This window comes from Mercenaria mercenaria, unplaced genomic scaffold (genome assembly GCF_021730395.1).
Source record: "Mercenaria mercenaria strain notata unplaced genomic scaffold, MADL_Memer_1 contig_2129, whole genome shotgun sequence".
Classification (NCBI taxonomy): Eukaryota; Metazoa; Mollusca; class Bivalvia; order Venerida; family Veneridae; genus Mercenaria; species Mercenaria mercenaria.
In genome coordinates, this window is record NW_026460168.1 from 6289 (window position 1) to 20361 (window position 14073).

General features: G+C 35.4%; 1 protein-coding gene across 1 annotated transcript in view; it reads right to left on the reverse strand.

The window, feature by feature from the left end:
• Positions 1-972: 972 nt before the first annotated feature.
• The window catches only part of LOC128552193 (uncharacterized), a gene marked incomplete at its 3' end in the record, with an annotated part of 32579 nt that continues 19478 nt past the window's right edge, over positions 973-14073 (reverse strand). The window contains exon 3 of the mRNA XM_053533216.1: positions 973-1308. Coding sequence (XP_053389191.1) covers positions 973-1308 — 336 coding nt within the window. The remainder of the gene's footprint in view (positions 1309-14073) is intronic.

A 14073-nucleotide genomic window follows, 5' to 3' on the forward strand; every position in this document is an offset into this window, starting at 1 on the left:
AACTCCAGATATAACCCCTTTGGCACAACTTCATATGCTGAATAAAACCCTTAAGGTTTCATGACCCTAGGTCAAACACTCCTTGAGATGCATGTGACACAAACTTTTAGGCCATTTTATACAATATTGTTTTTAATAAGGGCCATAACTCTGGTCTGGCGGTGTAAACTTCCAAATGAAACCCCAGGTGCACATAATCTTCCTATTAGGTTTCATGAAACTCAGTCAAATAATTTTTAAGATATGTGAGACAAACTTCTAGGTACTTTAAGATTATTTTTTACTAATTCAAAGGCAACTTAACATGCTGAATAACATTCTAATATGTCTGATGATGGAAGGCCAATAATTTTGAGATAAGTCGAGCACAACCTTATACTGTAAGTCCTTTATTTATAGTTTTGACTAAATGAAATGCCGTAACTCTTAACCTTATTGAGATAAATCCGAAATAAAACCACAGGTACACAACTTCACATGTTAATAATGTTGGTTATATCAGTAGGTTTGATGATTGGAAGTATCAATGTGTTGTTTCTTAAGATACAGCTTGATAATTAGCTGCATGCTGCATGCAAAACTTTAACCAATTTTAACAAAATGTTCTAAGTTGAAAACGAGCTGTAATTTGTAGTCAATTCAACCAAGAGTTATCTAACTTTATTATTTCAGTAGGTATGATGACTAGAAAGCCTTGTGTGAAGTTTCTTTCCAATACATATAGTGGTCCCACAGATACAGCTTCAATTAGATGCATGCAAAACTTTTAAACATGTTAAATAGGGTCATAATTTAAGTTAAACCTAATTTAACAGTTATCTAACTTGGTTATTTCAGTAGGGTTGATGACTAGAAAGCCATGTGTATAGTTTCAATGCAATACATGCAAAAATTTAACTAAGATCAGATGCTGACATGCGAATGAGTAGAACAGCTCTCATTATTTTTGAAATAGTCAACCTTGGAACTTACTATGTAATGGCATTTGTCCATCAGAACATGGATTAGGCCCATTAACACAAAAGCCAACAATGTTAAACTGGAACTGTGAATCTGCTTTGATGAAAGACTTGTTTTCTGGATTAAAGTCACCAGTAGTAAAGTCACACATGAAAAGTTGAGGGTGACTACTGTCTCCTTCCCTGTAAAGTTTGAGTCCATCTGGAATACGATCAGGTGCGAAATGTTCGTCTTTGCACGCATCATAGCATCTTGATGGTGTTTCCTGGTAAAAACCCACCTGACACTGTCCAACAATAATTCCAACATAACCATTGCTCATGTTAGATAATATTCTCCAACCAATCCCTGTAAAAAATTTAGTAACAAGTAAAGTTCTGCATCTGCTAAAAATTTCTTTGTCATAAAATTTCTATTATAACAGGAGAGCCATAGTGAGCCTTATATCCCTTACTAGTTCAAAGCTTAAACAGGTGAAACATTGAACATTTCATCAAATTACTTTGAAAACTGTTCTGCAGATTCAGAGGCTGGTCTTTTTCTACCTGTCCCACAGCTAGGTTCTTAATGCTAATTAGGATAATTTTTTCCCAATTTAAAGCAACCAATTTTAAGTCCAAAGAAACAAGAAAATATTGGTAACTAGAATGTGTCTGTAGGACACAGGGTGTGCCCCCCACTGGTACATTTGTCACAAATAAGGGGCAATAATTCAAATGTTTGCAGTCTTAATGGGGTAAAGCCTCAACAATTATTTTATGCAAAGGATTCATTACTTTTGAGCTATGAGCATCACAAACAAAAAATCCACTATTTTGGCTATTTCAAGGGCCATAACTCTGTAATAAGAGCTAAGATTCTCAAGAAGAATGCCAAGTGTGCAAGGTCACATCACGATAAAGACTCCAGCAAGGTTTCCTGAATTTACATCTAATACTTTTTGAGCTAGGCACATAATTAGGTGAAAAAGTGCATTTTTTTACTATTTCAGGGGCCATAACTTTAAAAAAAAAAAGGGGTGAAGCCAGCCAAAAAATTAGAGGTGTGGAAGTTTATATCATGATAAAGACTTAATATGCAAGTTTACAACCATTTATATTAAATACTTTTTGAGCTAGGTGTGTCACAAGGTGAAAATGTACATTTTTGACTATTTCAGGGGCCATAACTCTAAAAATAGGGGGTGGACCCAAATAAAAAATAGGAGGTGCGCAAGTTCATATCATGATTAAGACTCATGCAAGGTTTCATGAATCTATATCATACTTTTTGAGCTAGGCGTGTCACAAGGTGAAAATGTGCATTTTTGACTATTTCAGGTGTCATAACTCTGAAAGTAGGGGGCGGACCCAAATAAAAAAATAGTAGGTGCGCAAGTTCATATCATGATTAAGACTCATGCAAGGTTTCATGAATCTATATCAAATATTTTTTGAGCTAGGTGTGTCACATGGTGAAAATGAACATTTTTGACTATTTCAGGGGCCATAACTCTAAAAATAGGGGGTGGACCCAAATAAAAAATAGGAGGTGCGCAAGTTCATATAATGATTAAGACTCATGCAAGGTTTCATGAATCTATATCAAATACTTTTTGAGCTAGGTGTGTCACAAGGTGAAAATATGCATTTTTGACTATTTCAGGGGTCATAACTCTGAAAGTAGGGGGCGGACCCAAATAAAAAATAGGAGGTGCGCAAGTTCATATCATGATTAAGACTCATGCAAGGTTTCATGAATCTATATCAAATATTTTTTGAGCTAGGTGTGTCACATGGTGAAAACGTACATTTTTGACTATTTCAGGGGCCATAACTCTAAAAATAGGGGGTGGACCCAAACAAAAAATAGGAGGTGCGCAAGTTTATATCATGATTAAGACTCATGCAAGGTTTCATGAATCTGTATCAAATACTTTTGAGCTAGGCATGTCACAAGGTGAAAATGTGCATTTTTGACTATTTCAGGGGTCATAACTCTGAAAGTAGGGGGCGGAGCCAGATGAAAAATAGGAGGTGCGCAAGTTCATATCATGATTAAGACTCATGCAAGGTTTCATCAATTTATATCAAATACTTTTCGAGCTAGGCGCGTCACGAACTTCGGACGGACGGATGCATGGACAAGACCAAATCTATATGCCCCCACCACTCATGGGGGGGCACAAAAACCATGGATGCTCCCCAAAATAAGGTTATTGTGTATTAAATGAACAGACATGAGAAAGAATTGACCTCATGACTGATATGGCAGAAAAATCAATATCAGGGGAAACAACAGCTATATGGTATTGGTAATGGGTGACTGGCATTGCGATGTCAATATCTATTGCCTCTGGGTATTGTCACCAGGATGTTTATTTGAAGAGGTTTTCCATAAGAAATTAAACAAGCATAATTGACATGCACTTTTAGTTACAAACTTTGTAAAAGAAGGGACTTTTCATAAGAAATTTAAAAAGTAATTTTTACCAAAACATTACTTAATATATAGTTTCTTAAATGTTATTTTGTATTTGTCTTTCAAGTCACAAAATATCAATAAATAAAAAAAAAAATTTTTAGAACTGACATTGTAAAATCATGTCCATTTATAATAGTTAGTTCTGCCCTTTTTCTGAGTGACATATAGTACATGTTATCATTGACAAATGTGTGAGACCCCAGCTTAAAATCCTGATAATGACCTTGTTATATTTTTTACAACCACGTCAATTTTTTAAGTCATAAAAATACATTATATAAGTTGTGGTTATTTATTGTTTTTTTTGAAATGGTTGATCACAATTTATACTATTACATGTGTAGATTTTATTTGATTTTTTTTTTTTTTTTTTTTTTACTCTAAAATGGTTCGATATCATACGAATATCAATTAAGTAATTCTTTATATATCAGGAAAGTAAGAAATTAAATGATTAAAAAAATATGGTACGTTTGTAGAGTAAATAACATGGAGACTTGTGTTACCATTGGTCAAATTGATCATTTTCTCTTTCTTTTAAAAAATATTGGCAATCAGCGTGGTACAGGTAATTTGCCATTTTCAACATGAATATAACTACACAAATTTTAGCAAACTGTTGCAAAATAATAATTAAAGAAAAAAATGATGCAAGAAAGTAAAACGGCATTACAATTATATTCAAAACGCATTTATAGCCTTATCAGTGTTGTATGTCTGTGTTGTTTTAACGCTCCTTATTTAGTGGTAATTGGGGGGGCTAATAAAACGGATATATATGCGTGATGGATCAACAATTTGTATCAGCTTTCATTCATTAAGATTACAGTATAGAAACGACATTCATGTAAAATCATTTTAAACTGAACATGTATAATGACAATTTTCATGGTAACTGAAAAAAAACAAGAGGACCATGATGGTCCTGAATCGCTCACCTATCCCCACATGACCCAGTGTTGAAATGAGTATGACGTCGTTATTTCTATTATTTGACATAGTGACCTTGTTTTTGAGCACGTGACCTAGATATCATCAAGATAAAAAATTCTGACCAATTTTCATGAAGATCCATTCAAAAATATGGCCTCTAGAGAGGTCACAAGGTTTTTCTATTATTTGACCTAATGACCTCGTTTTTGAAGGCATGTGACCCACTTTTAAACTTGACCTAGATATCATCAAGGTGAACATTCTCACCAATTTTCATGAAGATCTCGTGAAAAATATGGCCTCTAGAGAGGTCACAAGGTTTTTCTATTTTTCGACCTACTGACCTAGTTTTTGACCGCACATGACCCAGTTACGAACTTGACCTAGATATCATCAAGCTGAACATTCTCACCAATTTTCATGAAGATCCATTGAGAAATATGGCCTCTAGAGAGGTCACAAGGTTTTTCTATTTTTAGACCTACTGACCTAGTTTTTGACCCCACGTGACCCAGTTTCGAACTTGACCTAGATATCATCAAGGTGAACATTCTGACCAATATTCATGAAGATCTCATGAAAAATATGGCCTCAAGAGAGGTCACAAGGTTTTTCTATTTTTAGACCTACTGACCTAGTTTTTGACCGCACGTGACCCAGTTTCGAACTTGACCTAGATATCATCAAGGTGAACATTCTGACCAATTTTCATGAAGATCCATTGAGAAATATGGCCTCTAGAGAGGTCACAAGGTTTTTCTATTTTTAGACCTACTGACCTAGTTTTTGACCCCACATGACCCAGTTTCGAACTTGACCTAGATATCATCAAGATGAACATTCTGACCAAAATTCATGAAGATATGAAAAATATGGCCTCTAGAGAGGTCACAAGGTTTTTCTATTTTTAGACCTACTGACCTAGTTTTTAATCCCACGTGACCCAGTTTCGAACTTGACCTAGATATCATCAAGATGAACATTCTGACCAATTTTCATGAAGATCCATTGAGAAATATGGCCTCTATTGAGGTCACAAGGTTTTTCTATTTTTAGAGCTACTGACCTAGTTTTTGACCCCACGTGACCCAGTTTCAAACTTGACCTAGATATCATCAAGGTGAACATTCTGACCAATATTCATGAAGATCTCATGAAAAATATGGCCTCTAGAGAGGTCACAAGGTTTTTCTATTTTTAGACCTACTGACCTAGTTTTTGACCCCATGTGACCCAGTTTCGAACTTGACCTAGATATCATCAAGGTGAAAGTTCTGACCAATTTTCATGAAGATCTTGTGAAATATATGGCCTCTAGAGAGGTCACAAGGTTTTTCTATTTTTAGACCTACTGACCTAGTTTTTGAGCGCACGTGACCCAGTTTCAAACTTGACCTAGATATCATCAAGGTGAACATTCTGACCAATTTTCATAAAGATCCCATGAAAAATGTGACCTCTAGAGTGGTCACAAGCAAAAGTTTACGGACGGACGGACGGACGCACGGACGACGGACGCTGCGCGATCACAAAAGCTCACCTTGTCACTTTGTGACAGGTGAGCTAATAATCATAAAACCAGTTCAAATTTTCACGAAAGTAAAATTATATTTCCACACAATGAAAACAAAATGATCATGATCATTTTTTTTCTAATTTCATAAAAAGTTAGTCGATATCATGAAAACATACGTATTGCTGATGCAGTTTAAAACACGGACTAAAATATTTTTATATTTATCTTGCATTCATGGAAAATTTATCTATTAACATGATATATCTTTAGTTTTTATTAAAACCGTCATTATTGTTGCAAAAGTTTCATGAAAGTTAAATGGTGGAAAATCAATTCTGTTTTAAAACCAGGCATTTTATTTACAACAAAAAACACACTCTTGTACATGAAAATCCTCCGGACATAATTTCTGCCTTTAATTTGACCTATTATCTTTTTTTATTCGTTTTTATTTGGCATGACTGACACTGATATATAAATGAAAATTAAAAAAGGTAAGAACAACAACATAAGAAGAAATGCGCATTTCTTTCTTTTTAGAACTAGGATATTAACTGCAATATTTAATTGAATTTCTCATGTTGTAAAATTTGTGATATTAACACAAACAGACTAATTCACAAAGTAAAATTGATTTAAAACTTACACTCACTGTGTCGAATAAAACATTCAATCACACATTAACTAAACTGATTAAATCATATACTTTAACCTTTTGATCACAATACCGCATGTTCACGTGACATGTCGTCTGCACATGATGCTACAACAACAACTTCGCAAAGAAGTTAATTATTTTTCCAAATTAGTGGAAATTAACCATCTAAGAACGAATCAAATTTTTATTTCACAAAAATGAAATAAATATCATTCAAAAGATAAATTTATTGAGAGCAAGAAACCTTTTGCACCTAAGCTTTCATATTAATGGTTTTATCCAAAAAAATTACTTTTAAGAAACGCACAAATTATTATGACATTTTTACAAATTTTATATGGAAAATAGAAGGGGAAAGATGACGAGATGATGGCATTAAACATCATGTTAGGAACGAATCAAAAATAAAACTAAAAATTAATTTAAAAATACCGTGTGATGAATCAAATGTTGAACTTTGGTAACATTTTTGCACCTAAGGTTTCTTATTTTTAGTAATTTTGTTATTAAGTAAAATGTGTACGTGCCCTTCTTATTTCTATATAGAAAATCTGACCGCTATCGATTATTGGCCGGAGGAATATTCTTCAGTATGAGTGGAATTTACTGACTGGGTACATATCATTTACTAAATTAAATAATTTAATGTGAATAATCAAAGGGCAATATCTCATTGGAAAAGCATTTCACCAGAACATGAAGAAAATATGTGCACATCCTCGAGTGATGCATCCTATGGATGTTCACTGAATTCCAGCCAGTGGTTGCTAAGTATTACTCCTGACTAGGATGCCGCTATAATTTACTAATGTTGAATAATTTAAGGGCAATAACTCTATTAAAACAGGAACATGAAGATAATATGTACATCTCCTCTTGAGAGTGAAGCTTGCTAAAAATAGAATTCCGGTCACTGGTTGATGAGGACTACTCTATGGTACCATATTATACTAATGTTGAATAATCAAAAGGCAATAACTCAGTGAAAACTTTTCCGACCAGAACACAAGGACAATATGCACATCTCCTCTTGATAGTCAAGCTTCCTATAAATTTTGCCTAAATTCCTTTCTGCTATATCCATAGAGCAGAAAGTGACCTACCCCCTGGTGGTAATATTTATTTTGGCAAAACTGTATAAATTGAACTTTTTTTCGTTTTTTTTTCTATTTATAGCAACAGTTACCTTGACCTTGATACCAGCAGCTCAAAATATAACTGCAGCCTCTCTCCTAACAATAGTCACTTTTCACTTTAAACTTGACCCTAAAACAAAATTCCAAGCTAGGTCATTGTATAAAATTCCTACACACCCAAGTTTAGTAACATATTGTCCAGAATCTGTTTTCTATTTTCAGTACATGTAATAGTAACCTTGACCTTGACCTCACCAGCTACAAATACAATTTCAACCTTTCTTTCCTCAAAGGATGTCAATTAGACTGAAAACCACCTGCTGCATGCTAAGTGTTACACAGACCAACTTACGAAGTAATACTGGGTTATAAAAGGAGGGATCCAGCCTGCATAGTGACCATTTCCACTGTATATAATACCTACAGTACTGTATACCATACTAAGTGTCTAGGTCTTTTCAAGTTTACTCTCCATTTACACAACATAAGGTATTTCACATTGACAAAGCCAATTTAATATATTGCATCAGCCAAATTTACCTACCTACAACTTTTAGTACACGACTGTAATTTGACTTGTTACTACTTACCAACTTTCATTCAATAATCAACCGTGTTAGTCCTGGTTAAAAATTAAAGGTGCATTTATGGCTTTGTTATGTTTGTTTCACTTTCTGTAAACATATCAATTACTGCAACAAGCTTACATTAATTAAAACATTAAACACCAAACAAGAGGGCCATGATGGCCCTATATCGCCCACCTGAGTTTAGTTGCTTACTTGAACAAATTCTTTTCTAAAGCTTCAAAAACAGAAACTAGTTGTGTAGGTCATGGTTAAGCTTATTTAAGATAACTACTGAAATCTGTTAAACAAAAGGACCATGATGGTCCTGAATCGCTCACCTCTTCCCACATGACCCAGTTTTGAGTATGACGTCGTTTTTTCTATTATTTGACATAGTGACCTAGTTTTGAACTTGACCTAGGTATTATCAAGATAAAAATTCTGACCAATTTTCATGAAGATCCATTGAAAAATATGGTCTCTAAAGAGGTAACAAGGTTTTTCTATTATTTGACCTACTGACCTAGTTTTCGAAGGTACATGACCCTGTTTTGAACTTTACCTAGATATCATCAAGGTGAACATTCTCACTAATTTTCATGAAGATCTCATGAAAATTATGGCCTCTAGAGAGGTCACAAGGTTTTTCTATTTTTATACCTACTGGCCAAGTTTTTGACTGCACGTGACCAGGTTTCGAAACTGACCTAGATATCATCAAGGTGAACATTCAGATCAATTTTCATGAAGATCCATTGAAAAATATGGTCTCTAGAGAGGTCAAAAGATTTTAATAATTTCAGACCTACTGACCTAGTTTTTTACCGCACGTGACCCAGTTTCAAACTTGACCTAGATATCATCAAGATGAACACTCAGACCAACTTTCATACAGATCCCATGAAAAGTATGGCCTCTAGAGAGGTCACAAGGTTTTTTTTATTATTTGACCTACTGACCTAGTTTTTTAAGGCACGTGACCCAGTTTCAAACTTGACCTAGATATCATCAAGATGAACAATCTGACCAATTTTCATGAAGATCCATTCACAAGTATTGCCTCTAGAGAGGTCACAAGGTTTTTCTATTTTTAAACCTACTGACCTAGTTTTTGATCGCAGTTGACCCAATTTCAAACTTGACCTAGATATCATCAAGATGAACTTTCAGACCAATTTTCATGCAGATCCCATGAAAAATATGGCCTTTAGAGAGGTCACAAGGTTTTTCTATTATTTGACCTACTGACCTAGTTTTTGAAGGCACGTGACCCAGTTTCGAACTTGACCTAGATATCATCAAGATAAACATTCAGACCAACTTTCATACAGATCCCATTAAAAATATGGCCTCTAGAGAGGTCACAAGGTTTTTCTATTATTTGACCTACTGGCCTAGTTTTTGGCGGCACGAGACCCATTTTCGAACTTGACCTAGATATCATCAAGATGAACATTCTGACCAATTTTCATGAAGATCTCATGAAATATATGGCCTCTAGAGAGGTCACAAGGTTTTTCTATTTTTAGACCTACAGACCTAGTTTTTGACCGCACGTGACCCAGTTTCGAACTTGACCTAGATATCATCAAGATGAACATTCTGACCAACTTTCATACAGATCCCATGAAAAATATGGCCTTTAGAGAGGTCAAAAGGTTTTTCTATTATTTGACCTACTGACCTAGTTTTTGACGCCACGTGACCCAGTTTCAAACTTGACCTAGATATCATCAAGTTGAACGTTCTGACCAATTTTCATGAAGATCTTTTGAAATATATGGCCTCTAGAGAGGTCACAAGGTTTTTCTATTTTTAGACCTACTGACCTAGTTTTTGAATGCACGTGACTCAGTTTCGAACTTGACCTAGATATCATCAAGATGAACATTCTGACCAATTTTCATGAAGATCTTGTGAAATATATGGCCTCTAGAGAGGTCACAAGGTTTTTCTATTTTTAGACCTACTGACCTAGATTTTGAAGGCACGTGACCCAGTTTCGAACTTGACCTAGATATCATCAAGATGAACGTTCTGACCAACTTTCATAAAGATCCCATGAAAAATGTGACCTCTAGAGTGGTCACAAGCAAAAGTTTACGGACGCACGGACACTGCGCAATCACAAAAGCTCAGCTTGTCACTTTGTGACAGGTGAGCTAAAAATTATACAGGTGGTCCATATCTCTTTGCTGTAGCTTCAAAAACAAGAAAGTAGGTCAGTAGGTCAAGATTAAAACTATTCAAGATGAGTATTGAAATTTGCATTAAACATTATACACATGTGGTCCAAATTTCTTTGCTGTAACTGCAACAAGAGGGCCAAGATGGCCCTAGGTCGCTCACCTAAGAAACACTCCATAACAGTGTAAAACATGTTTGACCTAGTGATTTCATGGAAACAAATAATCTGACCAATTTTCATTAAGATTGGACCAAAAAATTGGTCTCTTGCGATAAAACAAGCATTTTCTTAGATATGACCTAGTTTTTGACCCTAGATGACCCATGTTCAAACTCGACCTAGATTTTATAAAGGCAATCATTCTGACCAAAATTCATGAAGATCAACTGAAAAATACAGCCTCTATCACATACAGAAGTTTTTTCTTTGATTTGACCAAGTGACCTAGTTTTTGACCTCAGATGACCCATATTCAAATTCGACCTAGATTTCATTAAGGCAATCAACCTGACCAAATTTCATAAATATCAACTGAAAAAAACAGTCTCTATCGCATACACAAGATTTTTCTTTAATTTGACCTAGTGACCTAGTTTTTGACCTCAGATAACCCATATTCAAAACCGACCTAGTTTTCATCAAGGCAATCACTCTGACCAAATTTCATGAAGATCAATTGAAAAATACATCCTCTATTGCATACACAATGTTTTTCTTCGATTTGACCTAGTGACCTAGTTTTTGACCCCTGATGACCCACTTTCGAAATCAGCCTAGATTTTATCAAGGTAATCATTCTGGCTAAATTTCATGAAGATCAGTTGAAAAATACAGCCTCTATTGCATACACAAGGTTTTTCTTTGATTTGACCTAGTGACCTAGTTTTTGACCCCAGATGACCCATTTTCGAACTTGGTCTAAATTTCATCAAGGCAATCATTCTGACCAAAATTCATGAAGATCAATTGAAAAATACAGCCTCTATCGCATACACAAGGTTTTTACGTGATATGACCAGTGACCTAGTTTTTGACCCCAGATGATCCATTTTCGAACTCGGCCTAGATTTCATCAAGGTAATCATTCTGACCAAAATTCATGAAGATCAATTGAAAAATACCGCCTCTATCGCATACACAAGGTTTTTCTTTGATTTGACCTAGTGACCTAGTTTTTGACCCGAGATGACCCATTTTCGAACTCGGCCTAGATTTCATCAAGGCAATCATTTTGACCAAAATTCATGAAGATCAATTGAAAAATACAGCCTCTATCGCATACACAAGGTTTTTCTTTGATTTGACCTAGTGACCTAGTTTTTGACCCGAGATGACCCATTTTCGAACTCGGCCTAGATTTCATCAAGGTTATCATTCTGACCAATATTCATGAAGAAGAATTGAAAAATACAGCCTCTATCGCATACACAAGGTTTTTCTTTGATTTGACCTAGTGACCTAGTTTTTGACCCGAGATGACCCATTTTCGAACTCGGCTTAGATTTCATCAAGGTTATCATTCTGACCAATATTCATGAAGATTAATTGAAAAATACCACCTCTATCGCATACACAAGGTTTTTCTTTGATTTGACCTAGTGACCTAGTTTTTGACCCGAGATGACCCATTTTCGAACTCGGCCTAGATTTCATCAAAGTTATCATTCTGACCAATATTCATGAAGATTAAATGAAAAATACAGTCTATCGTATACACAAGGTTTTTCTTTGATTTGACCTAGTGACCTAGTTTTTGACCCGAGATGACCCATTTTCGAACTCGGCCTAGATTTCATCAAGGTTATCATTCTGACCAATATTCATGAAGATTAATTGAAAAATACAGCCTCTATCGCATACACAAGCTAAATGTTGACAGACGACGGACGACAGACGCCAGACGACGGACGACGGACGACAGACATCGAGCGATCAGAAAAACTCACCTGAGCATTGCTCAGGTGAGCTAAAATCAAGAAAGTAGGTCAGTAGGTCAGGCTTAAGAAAATTGAAGACAGTATTGAAATCTATATAACAAGAGGGCCATGAAGGCCCTGTATCGCTCACCTGACCTATTGACCTAAAGATCATCAAGATCAACATTCTGACCAAGTTTCATTAAGATATGGTCATAAATGTAGCCTCTAAAGTGTTAACTAGCTTTTCCTTTGATTTGACCCGGTGACCTAGTTTTTGCCCCCACATGACCCAGATTCGAACTTGACCTAAAGATCATCAAGATTAACATTCTGATTAAGTTTCATGAAGATACAGTCATAAATCTGGCCTCTAGAGTCTTAACAAGCTTTTCCTTTGATTTGACCTAGTGACCTAGTTTTTTAACACACCTGACCCAGATTTAAACTTGACCTATAGATCATCAAGATTAACATTCTGACCAAGTTTCATTAAGATATGGTCATAAATGTGGCCTCTAAAGTGTTAACTAACTATTCCTTTTATTTGACCCCCGTGACCTAGTTTTTGACCCGACATGACCCAGATTCGAACTTGACCTAAAGACCATCAAGTTTAACATTCTGACTAAGTTTCATGAAGATATAGTCAAAAATGTGGCCTCTAGAGTGTTAACAAGCTTTTCCTTTGATATGACCTCGTGACCTAGTTTTTGACTCCATCTGACCCAGATTTAAACTTGACCTAAAGATTATCAAGATTAACATTCTGACCAAGTTTCATTAAGATATGGTCATAAACGTGGCCTCTACAGTGTTAATTAGCTTTTCCTTTGATTTGACCCGGTGACCTAGTTTTTGACCCGACATGACCCAGATTCAAAATTGCCCTAAAGATCATCAAGTTTAACATTCTGACTAAGTTTCATGAAGATATAGTCATAAATGTGGCCTCTAGAGTGTTAACAAGCTTTCCTTTGATATGACCTAGTGACCTAGTTTTTGACCCCACCTAACCCAGATTTGAACTTGAGCTATAGATCATCAAGATTTGACCAAGTTTCATTAAGGTATGGTCATAAATGTGGCCTCTAGTGTAAACTAGCTTTTCATTTGATTTGGCTTGGTGACCTAGTTTTTTATCCTACATGACCCAGATTCAAACTGGACCTTAAGATCATCAATATTAACAATCTGACCAAGTTTCATGAAGATACAGTCATAAATGCGGCTTCAACAGTGTTAACAAGCTTTTCCTTTGATTTGACCTGGTGACCTAGTTTATGATCCCAGATAACCAAATATCGAACTCGTCCAAGATTTTATTAAGGGTAACATTCTGACCAAGTTTCATTAAGATTGGGCCAAAAATGTGACCTCTAGAGTGTTAACAAGCTTTTTCTTTGATTTGACCTGGTGACCTAGTTTTTGACCCCAGATGACCCAATATCGAACTCGTCCAAGATTTTATTGAGGGTAACATCCTGACCAAGTTTCATTAAGATTGGGCCAAAATTGTGACCTCTAGAGTGTTAACAAGCTTTTCCTTTGATTTGACCTGATGACCTAGTTTTTGACCCCAGATGACTTAATATCGAACTCGTCCAAGATTTTATTGAGGGTAACATTCTGACCAAGTTTCATTAAGATTGGGCCAAAAATGTGACCTCTAGAGTGTTAACAAGCTTTTCCTTTGATTTGACCTGATGACCTAGTTTTTGACCCCAGATGACC